The sequence below is a fragment of the Sinohyriopsis cumingii genome, chromosome 4 (genome assembly GCF_028554795.1).
Source record: "Sinohyriopsis cumingii isolate HCF-2022 chromosome 4, ASM2855479v2, whole genome shotgun sequence".
NCBI lineage: Eukaryota > Metazoa > Mollusca > Bivalvia > Unionida > Unionidae > Sinohyriopsis > Sinohyriopsis cumingii.
In genome coordinates, this window is record NC_142964.1 from 140,016,859 (window position 1) to 140,040,298 (window position 23,440).

The window sequence follows — 23,440 nt, forward strand, 5'->3', positions numbered from 1 at the left end:
GACAGGGAAGATATTATGTTTAAGATGGAACATGTTATGGTAATGCTGTTGACAGGGAAGACACTATATTAACATGGAACATGTTATTGTAATGCTGTTGACAGGGAAGACACTATGTTTAAGATGGAATATGTTATTGTAATGCTGTTGACAGGGAAGACACTATGTTTAAGATGGAACATGTTATTGTAATGCTGTTGACAGGGAAGACACTATGTTAACATGGAACATGTTATTGTAATGCTGTTGACAGGGAAGACACTATGTTAACATGGAACATGTTACTGTAATGCTGTTGACAGGGAAGATACTATGTTTAAGATGGAACAGGTTATTGTAATGCTGTTGACAGGAAGATATTATGTTTAACATGGAACATGTTATGGTAACACTGTTGACAGGGAAGACACTATGTTAACATGGAACATGTTATTATAATGCTGTTAACAGGGAAGACACTATGTTTAAGATGGAACATGTTATTGTAATGCTGTTGACAGGGAAGACTATGTTTAACATGGAACATGTTATTGTAATGCTGTTGACAGGGAAGACACTATGTTAACATGGAACATGTTACTGTAATGCTGTTGACAGGGAAGACACTATGTTAACATGGAACATGTTACTGTAATGCTGTTGACAGGGAAGACACTATGTTAACATGGAACATGCAATTCAGGTATCTCCATAAGTCTTCACTCACATCTTGAGTAGCAAAATGTTCCTTCAAGACTAGAAATTGAAATTCACATATGCAGCCTTTTGATTGCTCTGAAATTTTTTTAGAAAGATTTGGAGTCGAGTCAAATTTATATGACAGGTATTTGTGTGACTGCTAATAATGGCATATATTACTTATGTTTGTGGAATTCATTCATTTACTGTATATACTCCATATTGATATCTTCGTACAATGTGCATTGTTATATTCTCCTTAAGAGGGTCTCAAGGGAGATTATTGCTATCTTCATACAATGTGCATTGTTATATTCTCCTTAAGAGGGCCTCAAGGGAGATTATTGCTATCTTCATATAATATGCATTGTTATATTCTCCTTAAGAGGGTCTCAAGGGAAAATAGTCCTTGACTAATGAGTCACCGTCTATAAATAAAGCATTATTATCATTATTATTATTATTATTATTATTATTATTATTATAAGTTGAGTGAAATAGCAAACAACAAAGATCCTGATCTGCTGTAGCATAATGTGCCAGCAGTTCAGGGTCTGTGTTGTTTAATCTACTGATTACAACTGACCAAGATCTGCCAGTGCATAATGCAGTGGCATGTCTGGATCTGTGCAGTTTGCAGTTGGAATTGTCTTATAAGTGAGTACATATGGTATATGTGAATGTTTGAAGAGACAGACAGACAGACAGAGATAAAGAGAGATAGACTTTGAAGAGCCATAATGCTATTATTTATCTTATATATTTTGGTTATTTCAGCCATCCAGCTCTGCGGGCAGGCTGAGGTTTCCATGGCACGAGACAGTTAATCAAGTGAGGGATTTTGTGAAGACAGACTTGTACATTACCCATCCAGTGATGTACACCATTCTGTACCAGTTTGAATACAAGTAAGGGTATTCTCTAGAAACAAGATCATGTTCATGGCACATTATACACTAGAGACATTAAACCCATGCTTCCATCAATTCACATGATAGTTATGTAGTGACCACATCCACACTCAGACATCCACTTGGAGTTGATGATACAGAGGAGATTTCTACATTGCAATATTTAATATTTTTGTGTGCTTTACCAACCAATGCAAGGAATATATTTGCACTATAACTTTCATGTCTGAATTGAGAAACACAACTACTGTAGTGACTTTTAAATTCTTCATAAAAAAGTTTCCATTCTAGAGCCACAAAGGCTTCAACAGTACTGTAATGTTTTAGGCTTAGTGTATATAAGCTAAGTTTAGATCGTTTCACAGTTTATTGAGGCATCTAAAGGTTTGGAGGCTAATCAAATAATTTTTTTTAAGTTACAGCACATTTAGCACATTATTGGTTATATGATGCTAAGGAAATAAGAGTTAAGTGCATTTTCCATTGGCACATCAAGGCAGCTGATCCATGGTAGGCTGATCAAAACTATGAGACTGCTTGTATAATAATTATTTGAAAATCTGTATGACAGGAAAAAGTAACAGTAGGCCAGTCAATCAGCATATATACTAGCAAACAATGACTGATGTGATTCATGAATGACATTATTATCATCATGGATTTATAGCATCTTTCAAAACAACACTGTTGAAACAGGATGTTAGCTAGGATACGTGATTGTGAAAATCCCACTAAAATTGAACATTTTGCGTAAGATTAATGAATTATTTGAATTGTCATTTTCTGCATGTGGGAAGAATTTCTGCTCAAAATGGACCTGATGCAGTTAACATGTGTCATCCATCTGATGTCAGAGGTTTTTATGCTTTGGTCTTGGGTTTTCATCATTCAAAACTGTTTCACATCCACCATTGTCAGTGAGAGTTCTATATTTTTGCTATAGGGCAGGTTATTTAGATGTAGGGAAACTTTTATTGAATTACTCCTAAGAGGCATGGTTTTATCTTTTTTCGCGCCTTTTATTTTGGCATATTTTTTAGGAAACAGTACCCGATTTACACTGAGGATGTTTTCAGGTTTTTAGATTAATTTTTTTTGTTGGTATATACCAAAAACTTCAGGTACCATATATACTCATGTATATGTCAAGCCCAACTGCCAACAACACAGACTCTGATCTGCTGTTGCATAATGTACTGGCAGACAAGCATCTTTATTGATTGTTCTGGTGCTTGCATTTAACAAATTATATAGATCCAGATTTGTTGTCACATTTTGCAGTTTATTGTTAGACTCAACTTATAAATGAGTATATATGGCAAACCCAATGACAGAAATACTTGGTATATGGTAATTCATCAGAATTTGTTCAATCAGTGAGTGTATATGGCAAACCCAATGACAGAAATACAATACTTGGTATATGGTAAGTCATCAGAATTTGTTCAATCAGTGAGTGTATATGGCAAACCCAATGACAGAAATACAATACTTGGTATATGGTAATTCATCAGAATTAGTTCAGTCAGTGAGTGTATATGGCAAACCCAATGACAGAAATACAATACTTGGTATATGGTAATTCATCAGAATTTGTTCAATCAGTGAGTGTATATGGCAAACCCAATGACAGAAATACAATACTTGGTATATGGTAATTCATCAGAATTTGTTCAATCAGTGAGTGTATATGGCAAACCCAATGACAGAAATACAATACTTGGTATATGGTAATTCATCAGAATTTGTTCAATCAGTGAGTGTATATGGCAAACCCAATGACAGAAATACAATACTTGGTATATGGTAATTCATCAGAATTTGTTCAATCAGTGAGTGTATATGGCAAACCCAATGACAGAAATACAATACTTGGTATATGGTAATTCATCAGAATTTGTTCAATCAGTGAGTGTATATGGCAAACCCAATGACAGAAATACAATACTTGGTATATGGTAATTCATCAGAATTTGTTCAATCAGTGAGTGTATATGGCAAACCCAATGACAGAAATACAATACTTGGTATATGGTAATTCATCAGAATTTGTTCAATCAGTGAGTGTATATGGCAAACCCAATGACAGAAATACAATACTTGGTATATGGTAATTCATCAGAATTTGTTCAATCAGTGAGTGTATATGGCAAACCCAATGACAGAAATACAATACTTGGTATATGGTAATTCATCAGAATTTGTTCAATCAGTGAGTGTATATGGCAAACCCAATGACAGAAATACAATACTTGGTATATGGTAATTCATCAGAATTTGTTCAATCAGTGAGTGTATATGGCAAACCCAATGACAGAAATACAATACTTGGTATATGGTAATTCATCAGAATTTGTTCAATCAGTGAGTGTATATGGCAAACCCAATGACAGAAATACAATACTTGGTATATGGTAATTCATCAGAATTTGTTCAATCAGTGAGTGTATATGGCAAACCCAATGACAGAAATACAATACTTGGTATATGGTAAGTCATCAGAATTTGTTCAATCAGTGAGTGTATATGGCAAACCCAATGACAGAAATACAATACTTGGTATATGGTAAGTCATCAGAATTTGTTCAATCAGTGAGTGTATATGGCAAACCCAATGACAGAAATACAATACTTGGTATATGGTAAATTATCAGAATTTGTTCAATCAGTGAGTGTATATGGCAAACCCAATGACAGAAATACAATACTTGGTATATGGTAAGTCATCAGAATTTGTTCAATCAGTGAGTGTATATGGCAAACCCAATGACAGAAATACAATACTTGGTATATGGTAAGTCATCAGAATTTGTTCAATCAGTGAGTGTATATGGCAAACCCAATGACAGAAATACAATACTTGGTATATGGTAAGTCATCAGAATTTGTTCAATCAGTGAGTGTATATGGCAAACCCAATGACAGAAATACAATACTTGGTATATGGTAAGTCATCAGAATTTGTTCAATCAGTGAGTGTATATGGCAAACCCAATGACAGAAATACAATACTTGGTATATGGTAATTCATCAGAATTAGTTCAGTCAGTGAGTGTATATGGCAAACCCAATGACAGAAATACAATACTTGGTATATGGTAAGTCATCAGAATTTGTTCAATCAGTGAGTGTATATGGCAAACCCAATGACAGAAATACAATACTTGGTATATGGTAAGTCATCAGAATTTGTTCAATCAGTGAGTGTATATGGCAAACCCAATGACAGAAATACAATACTTGGTATATGGTAATTCATCAGAATTTGTTCAATCAGTGAGTGTATATGGCAAACCCAATGACAGAAATACAATACTTGGTATATGGTAATTCATCAGAATTTGTTCAATCAGTGAGTGTATATGGCAAACCCAATGACAGAAATACAATACTTGGTATATGGTAATTCATCAGAATTTGTTCAATCAGTGAGTGTATATGGCAAACCCAATGACAGAAATACAATACTTGGTATATGGTAATTCATCAGAATTTGTTCAATCAGTGAGTGTATATGGCAAACCCAATGACAGAAATACAATACTTGGTATATGGTAATTCATCAGAATTTGTTCAATCAGTGAGTGTATATGGCAAACCCAATGACAGAAATACAATACTTGGTATATGGTAATTCATCAGAATTTGTTCAATCAGTGAGTGTATATGGCAAACCCAATGACAGAAATACAATACTTGGTATATGGTAATTCATCAGAATTTGTTCAATCAGTGAGTGTATATGGCAAACCCAATGACAGAAATACAATACTTGGTATATGGTAATTCATCAGAATTTGTTCAATCAGTGAGTGTATATGGCAAACCCAATGACAGAAATACAATACTTGGTATATGGTAATTCATCAGAATTTGTTCAATCAGTGAGTGTATATGGCAAACCCAATGACAGAAATACAATACTTGGTATATGGTAATTCATCAGAATTTGTTCAGTCAGTGAGTGTATATGGCAAACCCAATGACAGAAATACAATACTTGGTATATGGTAATTCATCAGAATTTGTTCAGTCAGTGAGTGTATATGGCAAACCCAATGACAGAAATACAATACTTGGTATATGGTAATTCATCAGAATTTGTTCAATCAGTGAGTGTATATGGCAAACCCAATGACAGAAATACAATACTTGGTATATGGTAATTCATCAGAATTTGTTCAATCAGTGAGTGTATATGGCAAACCCAATGACAGAAATACAATACTTGGTATATGGTAATTCATCAGAATTTGTTCAATCAGTGATTGTATATGGCAAACCCAATGACAGAAATACAATACTTGGTATATGGTAATTCATCAGAATTTGTTCAATCAGTGAGTGTATATGGCAAACCCAATGACAGAAATACAATACTTGGTATATGGTAATTCATCAGAATTTGTTCAGTCAGTGAGTTTATATGGCAAACCCAATGACAGAAATACAATACTTGGTATATGGTAAGTCATCAGAATTTGTTCAATCAGTGATTGTATATGGCAAACCCAATGACAGAAATACAATACTTGGTATATGGTAAGTCATCAGAATTTGTTCAATCAGTGAGTGTATATGGCAAACCCAATGACAGAAATACAATACTTGGTATATGGTAATTCATCAGAATTTGTTCAGTCAGTGACTATGGCAAACCCAATGACAGAAATACAATACTTGGTATATGGTAATTCATCAGAATTTGTTCAGTCAGTGAGTGTATATGGCAAACCCAATGACAGAAATACAATACTTGGTATATGGTAATTCATCAGAATTTGTTCAATCAGTGAGTGTATATGGCAAACCCAATGACAGAAATACAATACTTGGTATATGGTAATTCATCAGAATTTGTTCAGTCAGTGACTATGGTAAACCCAGTGACAGAAATACTTGGTATATGGTAATTCATCAGAATTTGTTCAGTCAGTGACTATGGCAAACCCAATGACAGAAATACAATACTTGGTATATGGTAATTCATCAGAATTTGTTCAGTCAGTGAGTGTATATGGCAAACCCAATGACAGAAATACAATACTTGGTATATGGTAATTCATCAGAATTTGTTCAGTCAGTGACTATGGTAAACCCAATGACAGAAATACTTGGTATATGGTAATTCATCAGAATTTGTTCAATCATTGAAGCATAAATATGGTTAGTTAATTTCAGTTATAAACAAGAGTACAGGGTATAGCATTGTCTGGGTTATTTAAAAATTTGAAGAAAAAAATGGAAATCCAAAATTTTCAGTAACCATGACAGTGCTATACCTTGTGCTTTTGTTTAGCAAAGATTATAATGGATAGCAAAATCATTTATCCAATTGACTTGACCACATTCATATAATGTTGATACCAGTATTTTTAAAATTGGTTTATTTTACATTTACTTACTAGAACACAGCAACCTAGTTAAAACACTACTTTTATTATGCATTATCTTGATCATTTTAAACTTTAATAATTTTTGTTAATTGTAAGACTCTGTACATTGGTACTTGATTACTGTAATTTTGTAATTCTTGCATTATTTGAACAGAAGTCTTCTTATAAATATTTCAACACTACACTGTTTACAGTTGGAGGCATGCTTTACGTATGAAAATACAGTTTCTGCAGGTAGTTGGAACACAATAGGTTTTTAAATGATCATAATAACTTCTCTGTTGTTATGGTGTAAACCAGTGTCATATCATATAGGTTGTGGCCATTTTCCTCTGATTTAAAATATCTAAATGCTGCTATCTTATTCCGGTCCATACATATTTTATGACTAAGATATGTTATTTACGTGTGCCTAACATGCCATCATAATATGATAACATAGTCATGTTACATTGTTACTAGTGAAGTTACATCATGAAGCATTTGTTATTGGGGTTTCAGATATCAGAGCTGTGTTGCCTGTACAGGATTTGCTTTCATTCATATTGTGAAGTATTACAACTAAATTTTATGACTTTATCATTTAAAAAAAATGTTGTAGCATTCACTTCTCACAACTTAAGATATTTTTTATAATAATACAGTGGAGGATGTTCAGGTAGTCATAGTTGCACAAAATGTATGCATATCTGTAAGGTAATACCTTAGATGGATTTTGGTCACTGAGGTGTTCCAAATGACCACATAGGATGTGTTTCTTTGTTTTCGTTTCATGTCTTAATCCCTTTTTGCATCACGTTCTTGATTTGATACTGTCCATACACCCATTCATAAGTCTATCCATCTCTCCTAATATTTGTATATATGTATATATTTTCAGATATGGAAAGTTCAGGCTGATTGATATTCCTGGATTGAGAAAAGTCATGCCCATCACCATGGAAGCATTTACTGAACATGTACAAAATTCCAGTAAGAGTGGCTCACAAAAGCTGCGACATGATTGGCTGGCAGAATGCTGTGCAGTAGTGGAAGAAAATCAGGATGAAATTGAAGCATGGATGCAACAGGATAATCCAGTATGTGAAAATATTTTGGAAGAAAGGAAGGGGGCTTGAGATTAATATATTGATTGCATATTTTAATTATGTGCAAGGAAAAGAGATATTTTTACTTTTGAACAATTTTTTCATGTTTCTTCCAGGATTTAGTTTTGTAAATTTTATCTAGATTTTGTTATGAAAGTTTTCATTGCTGGAGGCATCTTCTAATCTTTGTTAAATCCCAATATCGATCAATCTTTATCAAATTTTTTGTCAAAATTAATTACCATAAAAACAACAGATCTGTTGATATTACATTTTGTGTTTTTATATTAATAGCTTATTCTTCTTAATAAGAACACTGTGCTTAAAGAAAATTATTATTTGCGTAAATTATGAGACTAAATCTCATCATTATAAGCACACAGAGAAAAAGTCGTAACAGTGTCACTATTGTATATATGGACAAGGAGAGTTAGATCCCTTTGTGTGTTGGTAGCTTCTCCACTGAGGAGGTTCATTCTATCTCCAGATATAGTCACAAGGTGTGAAGCACATGTAATATGAAAATTTTTAGTCTGATTTAACCAGCAAAGATAAGTGATAATGGAAACACAGTTGATAAGTTTCATTAAAATAATTAGGCTGATTTTAGCAGCAGTTTTTCAGTCTCGAATCAAGTTGAGACTGACTGTACAACATTTCTGTCCAGAATGAGGGTGGAATTTTTCTCTCAAACTTTGCCTGTAATTACAAAATTATAAACTCTGACTGTTAAGAAGACAAATTTAAATCTTGGACGGAATGTTGGCAGAAAATGGGGTGGTATATGTAATTGAGCTTAAATAAAAATTCTATTTTTACTTTTTTTTTCCAACAAAAGTACAGGCTGAAGTAATGCATTTTCCAGGTGGAAATTTTTCTGGATGGAATTTATTCCTGGTGGAAAATTGATACTAGAGAGAGAAAGATTGAGAGAGAGAAGTAGTGAGAGAAACACGCCAGAGAAAAACATTTATGTTTAAACTAAAGAAAAAGAACAAAATAGCTGAAAGTACAAAACAGAACAAAATAGCTGAAAGTACATCAGCATCTTTATTAAATATAATAGAACTTAATGGACAAACACCAAGCTAGTAAAAGCTTGCATGGACAAGCAGAGTTGCACAAACTTATGCAAGGTTCATTACTGTAAAATATTTCATGCAAAAATGACATTACAGACCAGTCCAGAATAATCTTCATGACATTAAAATTGCTGTGGTTAAATTTGGAAATAGATTATATATAAAATAAATAGAGCAGATTTCAACTATTTCAGACGTAGATTTATTTTTAAAAAACTTGGATCATTATGGGTGTATTAATGTTTTGCATTTAAAAGCATGAATGGCAAATTGATGAAAAATATTTGGAATGTAAAATTCTGTTGTGCAGATTGCAAATGCAGTATCAGCTGTGATTAAATTACCACTTGTTGCATATCATATTAAACAAGAAATACTCTAGTGTACTTTTCCTGTAAGATTACAAGTACAAGATACCACTTCACACTAAAGCTGGGTATTTAAGTACCCACCTGTTCATAATTACCCAGGTAATGAAATTAACTCTAGGGTACCCATTTAGTCCATGTAAGAAAATAATAAAATTAAGCATGTTTCCAAGTTCAGATAAAAGATTTATATCTAGTGACATCAAGGGCAAGTGAGACAGAGAATAATGAGTACAGTTTGAGGTTCATGTTGTATGACATTGATCCATCATAGACCTCCATCTGCTATCTTGTATTTTTTACATGTGTGACCATTTGGCTATGTATATCGAACAGTTTTCTTATTTTCTATTCATAGCAACTGTACATGACTTGTTTTAAATGATTTTTTGAAGTTACAAGTCAGGTTAAACAAATCAATACCTGGCAAATGAATAATAAAATTTATGATGAGACAACTTAACTGCAAGGACTTCATAAACTATCATAATGTCAAATATGGGATTATATATGTATGGAAATTGAATAACTTATCTTGGCTATCTATCTATTAACTTAGGACAAGGAGAAGATGTTTCAGGTGAGCTTAGCAATTCTACTCACTTTATGCCCAGAAAATTTGTTGTTGTTGTTGTTGTTGTGGGGTTTAACGCCATTTTTCAGCACGATAGGCTATACATGGCGGCCAGTATTAATGGTGGAGGAAGAACCCGGAAAACCCTGGAAAGAACCACCGACCCACGAGAAGCTACTGACAAGCTTTCTCACATGCCCACATTGGCTGAACCAGAAAATTTGAATCATGTGCCAAAACGGCTCCATTTCTGGGTGGAGTACACCCACACATTTCATACAGGGAGACATACATTGTCAACACTCAATATTTTATTGTGAATTTTAACCAAGACAACATGTGGTAACTTTGCTTATTAACCCTTTACCTCATAGAGCAAAGTTACCCAGTGCAGCATGCTATAAATAGAACACCTGTTACCTATTCAACTCCATACACATAGGCCTGCCTGTTAACTGTTAAGCAATGTAGTATATGTTATGTTTAACAGCAATTTTAACCATTTTACCTTTTTGGTACACATCTATTATGTATGGAAAAATTTAAGAGTAAAGTTCGATCATTATAGTTGTGTAATTATTTTTCACGGAAGAATTTTTGATGTGCTTTAAAATCTTGAGAGAACTCATTCAAGGTTTTTGTCTGCATCTACATCACTAAGTCATCTGAATTTGATAATTTATAAAAACTAATTGCTGCCTACATCAATATCAGAGCCTTTACCTAGGTTATTGAATCTTTCATAGTTGTGATTCTAATCATGAAAACTTTGTAAGTACTGAATGAAATCTGCGACCTCCATTTTGGAGAGTGGAGATTACGAACCAGTTACTTTAAATAGCAGATATCAACCAGAGCATAAACAGTGACCATGTGATCTGACATAATTGTCATTCACAGAAATGAATGTAGTATTTAATAGAGAGTAGAGACATCAAAAGGCGCTTCCATGCGAATGGAGTAGAGGCATCAAAAGGCGCTTGCATGAGGTAAAGGGTTAAGCCATGTGTACTTATTTTTGTTGAATATGATATATGATAATGATCCAATATAATGTTTGAACTGATAGACAACATTTTATAAGGACTTATACATTTAGGTCCACAAAATGGTCTCCCTGCCTGGACTTATAGTTTTGCTTAATTCTGCCACTTGATTTTTAATCTTTTACCAAATTTATGGATTTCATGAGTTTCACCAAGTACAAACTTAAAGAGCAACTGACTTTTCAGTGACAACAATAGAATGTCTAAATTCTTGAAAATTAAATACTCTAGAAAACTGGAGAAACAAATGTATGCCCACAGAAATAAAGGAATTCACAATTAAACACATTTTAAGAAATACAGCATGTTTTATAGCATGAAATTTTCAGAAAGTTAAAATTGTAAATAAATTTGCAATAATATTTTTCAAGGTAAAGGGTATGATTCGGGTAGCATACATTAAGTAAATAAATAAATCAAATTTTTTAAAAATTGTAATCATGTGCTAATCAAGATATTGTGTACCTTGATATGCAGTAGTTGTGTGACCAGGTGAACTGTTCTACACTAATACAGTGCACTGAGACGTACCTTGATATGCAGTACTTATGTGTCCTGGTTTGATACTCTTCGCAATTGTACAGTACATTGAGGCACTCTTTTATACCTTGATATGCAGTGCTAATCTGCACAAATCAGATGTTGTACACATTTAGTGCAGCACTTGTATAATGCAATATACATGTACATTCTAATATTCATAGATCAGACATTGAGACACAATATTGTATACCTTGATATGCAGTACTATTGCACTAACACAATATTGTATACATTATAATGGTTGAGTACTATATGTTGGTATACTCTGTGGTTCCCATGGACAGCATTATAGTAGTAGAGTACTATACAGGGGTATACTCTATGGTCCCCATAAACAGCATTATAATGGCCAAGTACTATACAGTGGTATATTCTATGGTTCCCATGGACAGCATTATAATGGTCAAGTACTCTACAGTTATTTACTATACAGTTATTTACTCTATGGTTCCCATTGACAGCATTATAATGGCCAAGTACTATACAGTTATTTACTCTATGGTCCCCATGGACATTTTAATTGTGGATGAGTACTAAACAGTGGTATACTCTATTGATCCCATGGACAGCATAATAATTGTCAAGTACCATACAGTGGTATACTCAATGGTCCCCATATACAGCATTATAATAGTTGAGCACTATACAGTGGTATACTCTATGGTTCCCATGGAGAGCATTATAATGAGGTAGTATTGTAGTTATGATTTTCTTTACCTTGTATTTTTTGTAGGAGCTGAGGCTTGACAAGATGGATCATTTTTTTGCCAGTGTTGCCACATTGATGTCCAACTTACTCCGAAGTTGTGTGAAGAACTCTATCTATGACCTTGTGACCATGGTAGAGGAGTACTACAAGGGAAACAAGTACGATGGAGAGTACAACATGTTTGAGGGTTTGGCCCTTCCACAGAAGATTCACCTAGTCAAGTTCTTTCTGGTGAGAGGAACTGTTTTGTGTACAAAGAAGTGTAAATTTAACTTGTTTTACTTTTGCTTTGTACAAGTTTCCTTTGACCTTCCTAACCCCATGTTAGATATTTGGACAGTTGTGTTGGGCTTAGAGGTCATAATCACTGATTGAAAAGCTGGAATTGCTGATACAGCCCATTAATATCATAGGGTAGTTGCTTTACACAGTAGCCTACATAATTAGGCAACATGGTACTAAACCCTACTAACTTAAATTTTATAAGTGGAATATATATTTTTTGCACTATCATTCAAACATAATTTGTAACTATTATAATCCTATATATGAGACAATTGTCCAGTATTGACCAATGGCTAACTCAAGTGATCTGCTTATTGAAACACAATTGAATTATCTTTTAGTTTTCTTTTATATGTTGTTTTGTATCACACAATTGTTTGACCTTAGATGTCAAGGTGAACTTAGACTGTGTGACTTTGGAACATGTAAGCAAAGAATATGAGAAATTACAAAATATGAGGTCCATTTTATAAATACTATATTTTGACTTTAGTAGTAGGATTATTAAAGAGAAGAAATTTGTTTTATTTTTTTAACTGAGAAAATACATCATCTTCCTTCTAATTTCATGCAGTAAAGGGTTGGTGTAAGGTAGCCTAACTTGTTAGCTCGTATGTAAGTGACTTCCCTATGTTGCTACCATGCTGTTTGGGCAAATTCCAGCATCACAAAGAATATGTACTCTGACCTCCCACCAAAACATTAATGTCCAAATATCGAACAAGGGGTGGGAAAGGTCACAGAAACTAAACTCTACTAAGCCACTGACAATTTTTTTGTAAATCTCAAGGAGAGTTTATGATGGTTTTTTTTAATTATTTCATTTATGTTGAGCTTTCATAATCTCATTGAACAACACAGGATGTAAATTTTATGTTTTTTTGAATATAAATAATTGAATGCTTGGTTTTTAAAATCATTTTTAATCTTTTTAGTCTGTATTATTCTTTTCATTGCATATCTATCTTTCTTGTGAGGTCAGGACCCCTTTATACCACCATCCCTATTCTAATGCAAGATTTGTCTATAGATGAATGTTGACATTAAATTGAGTATAGACTATGGATGATAGGTTTGATTTTTATGCTATTACAGAAATGCTTGTAGTTTTACATATTACTTTTTTACTTTGGGACAAATTTGTTAATTGTTAGCATGATAAGCAGGAGCCAACTGGTAAAAAAAGTTACATTTTGAGGCCATAACAGTAATTTTCATTGTTTTTACATATTTTGCAACATGCTGGAAAATATTGACCAAATCCTTGCAAACAAGGTTTAGAAAAAACCCTGATGAGACAGACAAAGATTTTTGTTGTTGTTGTGGGGTTTAATGCCATTTTTCAGCACATGATAGGCTATACATGGCAGCCAGTATTAATGGTGGAGGAAGAACCCAGGAAAACCCTGAAAAGAACTACCGACCCATGAGAAGCTACTGGCAAGCTTTCTCACATACCCACATTGGCTGAATCTGAGACTCGAACTGGTGCAGACAGGGGTGAGATGGCAGTGTAAACAGAGAGTGCTTTAGACCACTCGGCCATTCAGGGCCCCTATAGACAAAGAAATTTGCTATGCATGTTGTGTTTATATATAGATTGACCTGACTAGGTTTTCATGTGTGATCTTGAATATTCCAATAATTGTGTAGTATGTCTGATTGCCAGGACAGTCACAATTTTATTACTGGATTTGAAAATAAAAGGACACAAAACAGTATTAAATAATTTTTTATTGTGTTAAAATAAAAAATTGATATGGTACTAAACATGTGAAAATCAGATAAAATGTCATAAATATTTTGTAGTTTCAATCAGAAACAAACATATGTATCGCTTGTTTGAATATTTTTAAATTCTTTGATTTACAAAATGGAAGTTTTAGTTCATACAGAGAAATGAAACCTATTAGATTTTATAGAGTTTATTTTTTTAAAGGATTTATTGATATAGTCATAGATCCCAGTATATTTTTACAGGACTTATTGCAGTCATGGGTCTCATTACATTTGTACAGGATTTATTTGTTGTTGTTGTTTTGGGTTTAATGCCATTTCTTAGCACAAGATAGGCCTTACATAGTGGCCAGTATAACAGCTGGAGGAAGAACCCGGGAAAACCCTGGTAAGTACCACTGACCAACAGGACACTACTGGCAAGCTTTCTCACATACCCACATTAGCTGAACCCAAAACTCAATCCCACACAGAGATGAGATGGCAGTGATTGGTAAAGGCAGGTGTTTTAGACCACTTGGTCATCCAGGGCCCACAGTATTTATTGTTTTGATTAGAAAACTATAACAATGTACATCGTACAAAATATAACAATAATTACTATTTATTTCAATATGACTCTAGTGTTATTGATGTAAATTCTCTTTTAATCTATTAGTAACATGTGCATACTCATGATATCTCTTCTCAATTACTGTAATATGTTCTGCAGATTTTACATGCAGTGGAAGTTGATTCCACAGAACTGTATCAGAGTATTGGAAGTTTTTCTTAAATTGATTTATTCTTGGTTTTGGTGGATAACAGTTTTGATTTGATACTGATCTCAACTGGTACTGTGCTGAAGAAGGCCCAAATAAATTCCGAAGATACACTTATGCAGCTCCGTGTAGACATTTGTATACAAGAACTGCCTCGTAAAAATAAATCCTTTTATATATTGTAAACCATTTTAGCTCTGTAAACAATGTTTTTGATGAACAATTAATAGATTCATCTAAAATAATGGGTGTCATCCTTTTTCAAAGTTTATAAATCATGTCAGGCTGAGATTTGGTACAGTTTCCCTGTAAAGTTTGAACAATAATCCATTGCTGGAAGAATATGTGAATTGTAGTATAGACTGCGAGTTTTTATAGGTAAAAATATTTCTTGATTCTTCTTGAGTAGGGCAATATTAGATGAAAGTGTTTTATAAAGCAGGTCAATATGGTAAATTATTATCTACAGAATTACCGACAAGATTGTCAGTATGGTCATACTATTGTAAACTATTATCTACAGAATTACCGACAAGATTGTCAGTATGGTCATACTATTGTAAATTATTATCTACATACACACCTACAAGCCTTTCATGTTTGACATTTTCTAACTGATGATTATTTATTGTAAGGCTTAATTCTGGGTTCCCTATCTGACGTAGTTTTTGTGATGTCCCCAAAATCATACATTTGTTTTATCTTCAATAATTAAATCTTATTTTGTTGTGCCCAGCTTTGAACTCTAATAAGATCCAAGTCTAATTTTGTTTGGATAGCTTCAATACTAGAACTAGGTGTTTATGGGGTTGCATCATGTGCAAACAAATCTTTATTTGTAGACCAATTATATATCTTTATTTGTAGATCAATTATATAATGGAAGATCATTACATAAATAAGAAAGAGGAGAGGACCTAAAACAGACCCTTGAAGGAACCCTAGAATGAATAGTTTAAACTTCATTGTGAGTGAATTTTGCTAATCAGATCAGGTCACATTTAATAATTGCACTTCTGAGAAACATTAGAATTGATTTAAAATATACAATTCAGATGTTTTGTTTAAACATTTACTAATTAATGGAAAGACTTGCACATACAGGGACTACATACACTCCTCATCTTTGATTACAATCACAGAGACCCCAAATAATCACCTAAATATGTTTTATAACATCAAAATCATGAATCAGTGAGAAGTCTTTTTGCAATTCAAGTTATGATTTTAGTTTATTAATTTCCTATCACTGAATGTATTACTACTTTTTTGTATAGACTGATGATATGGAAAAGGAGCAAGTGGTATTCCGGCCACCATTCCCTAACATTTGTGACTTTTTCTACATGATTATTGATACGATGGTGGAAAGCGTACGTGACCTTCCCCGCATAGAACACCTGCTGTTCCAGGAGATTGAGGGACTAAAAATAAAAAATATCAGCTCTGTGGAAATCGAGGAGGAAATTGTGGTGCAAGCTAAGGACAGAATTAAGACTGTTGTGATAGCCAATAGCCATGGACCTGACAAGTACACACAAAATATTTTGTATTTGTCTAAAGTCTACAACGTGCACATGAATATAACATATGCCTGAATATTTTACAAGATTGGGTTAAAAACATTAGTACTGTAATATAACATGTATGTTACATTCTTAATTTAAAAGTCTTATTGATTTTTTAGCTTTGATCCTGGCCTTTATTTCTGATTCATTTTTTATTAAACTTTGAATATGGACTCATATTGTCAGGTTCTCCAACAAATTTGATAATAAGTAACATTTATTCACATTAGAAATGGTAATCTTGTATCTGATTGACTGAGCTTATTGCCTCTCTGCAAGTCATACAGCATCTTCAATTTTGATCAAACTTGGAATGTCAGTTTATAACATCAAGTCTCAGACAAGTTTGATAATGAGTGAGATCTGTCCGTATCAATAAGGTTATCTTATATCTGGTGGACTGAGTTTGTTAAATGTGTGAAAGTCATATTTCTGATCCACATTTGATCACTCTTAGCTCATTAATGAGCTAAATGCATCTTAACCCATTTCAGACAGGATAGGTTCCTAGTAATACTTTACCCTTTCAGACAGGATATAATTTTGGTCATATGTTTAGTGCATTCCATTTACCACTTTAAACAGAAGTGTGCTTTTAACCATGTAACCATGTAATGTGTCATTATTGTTTGTGTACTCTTTTGAAAGGAAGGAAATAAAGGTTGAAGGTACACATTCTGTATCATACAGTGTCAGCATGAGGTTAAAAAATATACAAAAACTGATCAGAAAATTGAGTTTTAATGTGCAGAGATCAAAATGTTGGTCAGTACTGAAGAGGCAAGATATATCAGGGACATGCTGGCTAAATTAGTTAAAAATACAGACAATTTTATGTGGAAAATTGCCATTTTAAGCAGTGGGGATTGTTATTTTTATTTCATCAAAATGAACAGTTGATTGTAGCTGGTTGTTTGAAAATTTTATTTCAAACATTAATTTTTATCATTCAGAAATCAACATGGTAGACTGCACTGAAGCAGCAATTAATGGCAGTGATTTGAATGCTAATTTTATGAAAGTGTAGACAATTTGGTGATGGGAATTTACATTTTATTCAGTGCAGGTCATGATCTTGACTTGACATTTTATTCTGTGCAGGTCATGATCTCTTTGACATTTTAGGCAGTGCAGGTCATGATATTGACTTGACATTTTAGGCAGTGCAGGTCATGATCTTGACTTGACATTTTATTCAGTGCAGGTCATGATATTGACTTGACATTTTAGGCAGTGCAGGTCATGATAGTGACTTGACATTTTAGGCAGTGCAGGTCATGATATTGACTTGACATTTTAGGCAGTGCAGGTCATGATCTTGACAAAATAGTTATTAGATTTCAGAAATATATTAAAATGCACTGAGATCAAAATGGTGGACAGTACTGATGTGGCAAGTGATGGCAGTGTTGTGGATGCCCATTTTGAGGAAAGTTTAGACTGTTTGGTGGGAGGGGGAATTGATATTTTAGGGAGTGGGTATTGTGATCTTGACTGTCAAAATAAACAGAGTGGATGATAACTAGTTATTTTGTGTTTAATTAGTTATTGATGATAGTGAAGACTTGGATGATTTTTAAGCTAACTGGACATTTTCAGAACTTCGCTGCTCATAAAGTTTGCTCATTTATCGAGGTTGGATATGTGCATAATATTATTAAAATTTTACTGCATTGCTGGAAATGGACTAAAATAATCCCAACAAAAATCTGATTTTTTTTACATTAGAATTTATTATGGAATAAAAATACAGAAATAAAATGAACGGTTTAGTTGAGATGTGAGAAATCTAGGCATATAAACAGGTGATCTTACATGACTGTATTTGGGTCCCAGTTTTGATCAAACTTGGTAAATAGGCTCATATTATAAAAGTATTGGGTGAGTTTTATTATGAGTGAGACCTTTGCATATTTTTATGAGATGGGCTTTTAGTTTTTAATAATCTAGGGAGTGTTCAGGATTCTGATCAGACTTGGTAAGTGGGCTTAATATAGTTTGATTTCATTAATTTTTGTGGGTTTCAACTTTCATGGTAATGTGAATGATATTTGCATAGGTACATTCATGGATTATGGAAGGAGTCCTATTGTTTCACAGAATGATCAGTGCACACTGAGGTTATAAATTTGTGGTTTGTAAAATTGTAAAATGGTACATATTAAAAATAGGAAATTTACAGTTATCAGGCTCTTGGTTGAGATATGATTTTGAGTGAGATCCATTCATATTAATGATGTGATCTTGCTGCTAATATATTTGTACAGTTTTTCAACTTTTTTTTACTGTTCATTAGTAAATAAGCCTTATATCATCAAGACACTGGTTAATTACAAGCAAAATCAGCGCATATTTTTTTGAAAAGTTTGTCTGATTGGCTGAGCTTGTTCCCACTCTGTACCAAATTTTCAACTTGGTAAATAAGTTCATATAATCAGTGTCCTATCCATTCTATAATAAGTGAGATCTAATGATATTAATGAGATGATCTTGTGGCTGGTTTACTGAGATTTTTACCTACCTAAATCAGCTATTTCATGTCAAAGTTTGATTGTAATTAGTAAATGGGTTTACATCATTATTTTTTAGGAGTTTCCTATTGAACAAGAGACTTTACATGCTAGTTATTTTTTAGGAGTTTCCTATTGAACAAGAGACTTTACATGCTAGTTATTTTTTAGGAGTTTCCTATTGAACAAGAGACTGTACGTGCTAGTTATGCCTCTTTTGGGAAGAATTTGTATGAGACTAGCAAAATTGGTAATATTAACCATCACATGATATATGGAAGATAGTTTACTTGGTACTGGGTTCTTGCAATTCTTCAAAATGCTTAGTGAAATAGTCTAAATAAAAGCCAGGTGCGCTATATCAGACACCACTTGTTAATCATTAACGCCTTGAGATTTTTTGTAATTTTTACCTGAAATGGGAGTAGGAAACAAGTTTTTGGGGCTACTTCTGAATGCATCCAAATACATCTGTTTCCAAGATATTTTTGTTTATCCTGATTAATAGTTGTGTTAGAAACATTGCTTTGAATTGGCTATTTTGCTTGCACATGTGCAAAAGTGTAAAAGTTGGAATCATGGTGGTGGAGGGCTTATTGGACCCATCATTTTCTTGTCCTGGCCACTTTTTACTCCAAATCCCCAACTAGGCATACTTTTTAAAAGGTTCTTCTGTGTACAGTTTATACTGGTCTGCCTTACATCTTTTGCCAAAAAGACTCAAATCTGGACACGAAATCAAATTCTGACAGTGGGCAAAGTTTTGGTATAAAATAGTTGGGTTTCAAAAGATATGTTTTTCCCTTTTTTGTTTTGTAATGTGAGTATACTGTCCAGATTATTTGGTATCATTTTTGAGCTACATCTGTCTACATTTCTGTAATATGACTCATTTTGGAGTATCTTAAATGACCTTAATGCTACAGAGCTTGGAAGTTGGGTACTACCTCCTGATGCATAAATGTGGTACCAGTGGTTGACGAGTTAATCATGCATTATCAGTTGATTGTTTTACATTTATGTGTACCAGTTAAATTAGAATTCAATTATAGATTGTCAGTTAAGATTTTGCATGCATTGAGAACATAGTGTCATGTTAGATATTTACTGTTCTTAATTTTACTTACAAATTTATGATATTAATAGTTGATTTGACGTCATCATTTCCAGATACGTATCAGTGTATGAGCCATACAAGCACCTGCTGTCATACGAGGCTGATGAGAAGGTCAAGAAGTTCATCAGTCGTGATCGACCTCTGAGAGAGTATGTGAAAGAGATAGAGAGACTCAAGAAAATGGCATCTGATATTGCTTCATTTCCAGTGTATATCCCAATGCATTTCTTCCTCCTAGACTGTACAGAATTCAACCAGGTAATATAATATTAGCCTGCCTACTGTATTAAAAAAGTTACATTGATCATTCAGGACTTATAATTTACCCCATTTTTCTCCAGTACACCAAGATAATAAATTCAAGGTTCATCAGTGTTCAGGAAAAAAACTTCTGAACAATACTTCCTGGTTGTGAACTTTGTTATTAGCACCACATTGGGATGCAGAATCCCTGCTTCAACAGTCTTTTATGTTTGTCTTTCCATTTGTCCATCCATACATCCAGCCAATTTTTGTCATGTAAATATCTTACCTGAAAGACTTTGCTTTGTTGTTGTAGGGTTTAATGCCATTTTTCAGCACAAGATAGGCTATACATGGCGGCCAATATAGATGGTGGAGAAAGAACCCAGGAAAACCTGGGAAAGAACCATCAACCCACAAGAAGCTACTGGAAGCTTTCTCACATACCCACATTGGCCAAACCTGCGACTCAAACCCATGCATACAGAGGTGAGATGGCAATGATCTGTAACGGCGAATGCTTTAGACCACTCGGCCACTCAGGGCCCCTTATGTTTTGTATTGTAAATATCTTACTGAAAGACATTATATTTTGTCTTGTAAATATCTTACCTAAAAGACATTTTGTCTTGTAAATATCATACCTGATAGACTTTATCTTGCCTTGTGCCTTGTAATAACAGTTTGAGTAAACATGGCCTCAGCAGTTTGATGGAGGTTTTCAGACATATTTAAGAATTCATGTACCAGAAGAGTTTAAAAACAGCTGACTTGATGACCTGAAAAGTAGCAGAAAATTTAGAGTGCTGTAGATTCAATTAGGGCATTGCATCAAGATGTAGGAGTGATACAGTTATCCCTTTTCCTATCCATCTATATATTTACACTTATTGTGAGCACCATAACTCTGAAACCATTTGTTCAAGTTTCGATGTTATTTGGTAAGTTAATTGCCCATCACATGTACTTGTACCCTTTAAGGTTTTTCAGGCCAAATTTTTGATGCAGTTATTTCCTATTTTTGTCAGTGTTAACTCTTGACTACAGTAAATTCTTGTAACCAGTATAGCTCAGGAACCATTACATAATCTGATGTGTTCATTGTCTCATTAACCTAAATGTGTCTTTCCTGGGTTTGTCTCATCAACTCTATTTTGGGTAGAGTTATGGCCCTTGATCATTAACTTCATATATTTTCATAGGATGTTACTTGTAATCAGCATAGCTCAAGAACCGTTCATCATGTTCTGATGCAGCATGGTATGAACATTCTCTTATGTTTTTTTGTCCTTTATGAGTTTAGGTTTTTTCTTATGTAAGTGTACCTTTAGTTTTGTCTTATGTATATGTGCCTTTAGTTTTGTCCTATGTGTATGTGCCTTTAGTTTTGTCCTATGTGTATGTGCCTTTAGTTTTGTCCTATGTGTATGTGCCTTTAGTTTTGTCATATGTGTATGTGCCTTTTGTAAGTTTAGTTTTGTCTTACAGTAGTCTCCCTCTTATAAGGCCACCCCTAATGCAGCAGGGAAGTGGCCTTATAATGAGGGTGGCCTTTCTAGAGGGGATGACAAATGCGAATAGTAGATACATATGAAGAAAGTCACAAATACATTTAATTCTAAAGCATTTAATATTTTCATTAAAAAATTACATGCTTGTTGTGAAATAAATGTAAAACAAACTGTGTCATCATTTTCAAAAGAATGCTATGAATTACCATTGATACAGTTTTAAACTGTCTTTATAATTATGTTACAGATCACACCATGTGTCACTTTGTTGGTGACAGTCAAAAACACAATCCAGTCTCATCACAATTAAAAATATCCTTGCTGTCATATCCCCTGCATATATCATTTAGTCTTTTGTTCCAATCTTCGACAACTTAATTACTAATGTCAGCTGATTCTCCACTAAGGACAGAACACTTAATATTGTGTCACACTTGAAATCTGTTTAACCATCCATTACTTGCGGTAAAGTCGTCATATCCCAAATCAACTGACAAAATTGTTGCTTTTTCTTGTCATTCAAATCAGGATACAAACGTCTCCTGGCTCAAACAGTCTTCATTTCTCCATCCATTTCACCTTCCCACTTCTGCAGAATTGTTTCATTATCTTTCACGATATTGTTCATCTGAGTCTTTCTGACATCAGTTTTCTGCAAGGATCCTTGCCCCCCCTTTCAGTCAGTTGAACTAATTTCACTTTCTCTTCTAAACTGAGAATTTTTCTTTTCCTCGATGACATGTTGATCTTTTTGCAGTAAGTTATTCATGTTGCCAACTACAATACTGATAAAACAATTTTGTATGCATCTAAACAAATTGAAGTGTTTTTAAAGGAAGTGATCTTGTCACGTGATTTGTTAGTCGCAGTCTGGTACCATATTGTTTTTATACATTTCTTTACACTAAGTGAGAGAAGCCAAAACAGCTTCGATATGTACCATTAACATCATGCAGATTTGTCCTCACGGCCGTTAGGATTTGTAATTTTGACAATTATTGTCAGTAGTAATAGCCACTAATTATCAAAGTGAACAAGCTCAACATCTTACTAAGGGAAGCCATAAAGGCTATCAAACCATTTTCCTGCTGACTTGTGTATTGTACATCAATACTGCCACTTCTCAGCTGTTACTACTGTTCAATAATTGTAATCTTAACAATTATCAGAGTGACTAAACTGGACATCTTATGATAATACAGCAGTAAGGCTAATTGGATTACATGTCCTTACCCGTTTGTATGGATTAAAATTTGAGTCTTTCTCGGTTTTTATGGAATAAATTTGGTTTATCGTGAGGCATAAATGATATA

The 23,440-nt window shown here is 33.6% G+C and overlaps 1 protein-coding gene across 1 annotated transcript in view; it reads left to right on the top strand.

The window, feature by feature from the left end:
* LOC149802203 (dynein axonemal heavy chain 3-like) overlaps positions 1–23,440 on the top strand; it is a 281,860-nt gene that overhangs the window by 6,100 nt on the left and 252,320 nt on the right. Inside the window, exons 2-6 of the mRNA XM_089956614.1 lie at positions 1,456–1,586; positions 7,866–8,064; positions 12,420–12,626; positions 16,456–16,709; positions 20,427–20,631. Coding sequence (XP_089812740.1) covers positions 1,555–1,586; positions 7,866–8,064; positions 12,420–12,626; positions 16,456–16,709; positions 20,427–20,631 — 897 coding nt within the window. The 5' untranslated portion in view covers positions 1,456–1,554. The remainder of the gene's footprint in view (positions 1–1,455; positions 1,587–7,865; positions 8,065–12,419; positions 12,627–16,455; positions 16,710–20,426; positions 20,632–23,440) is intronic.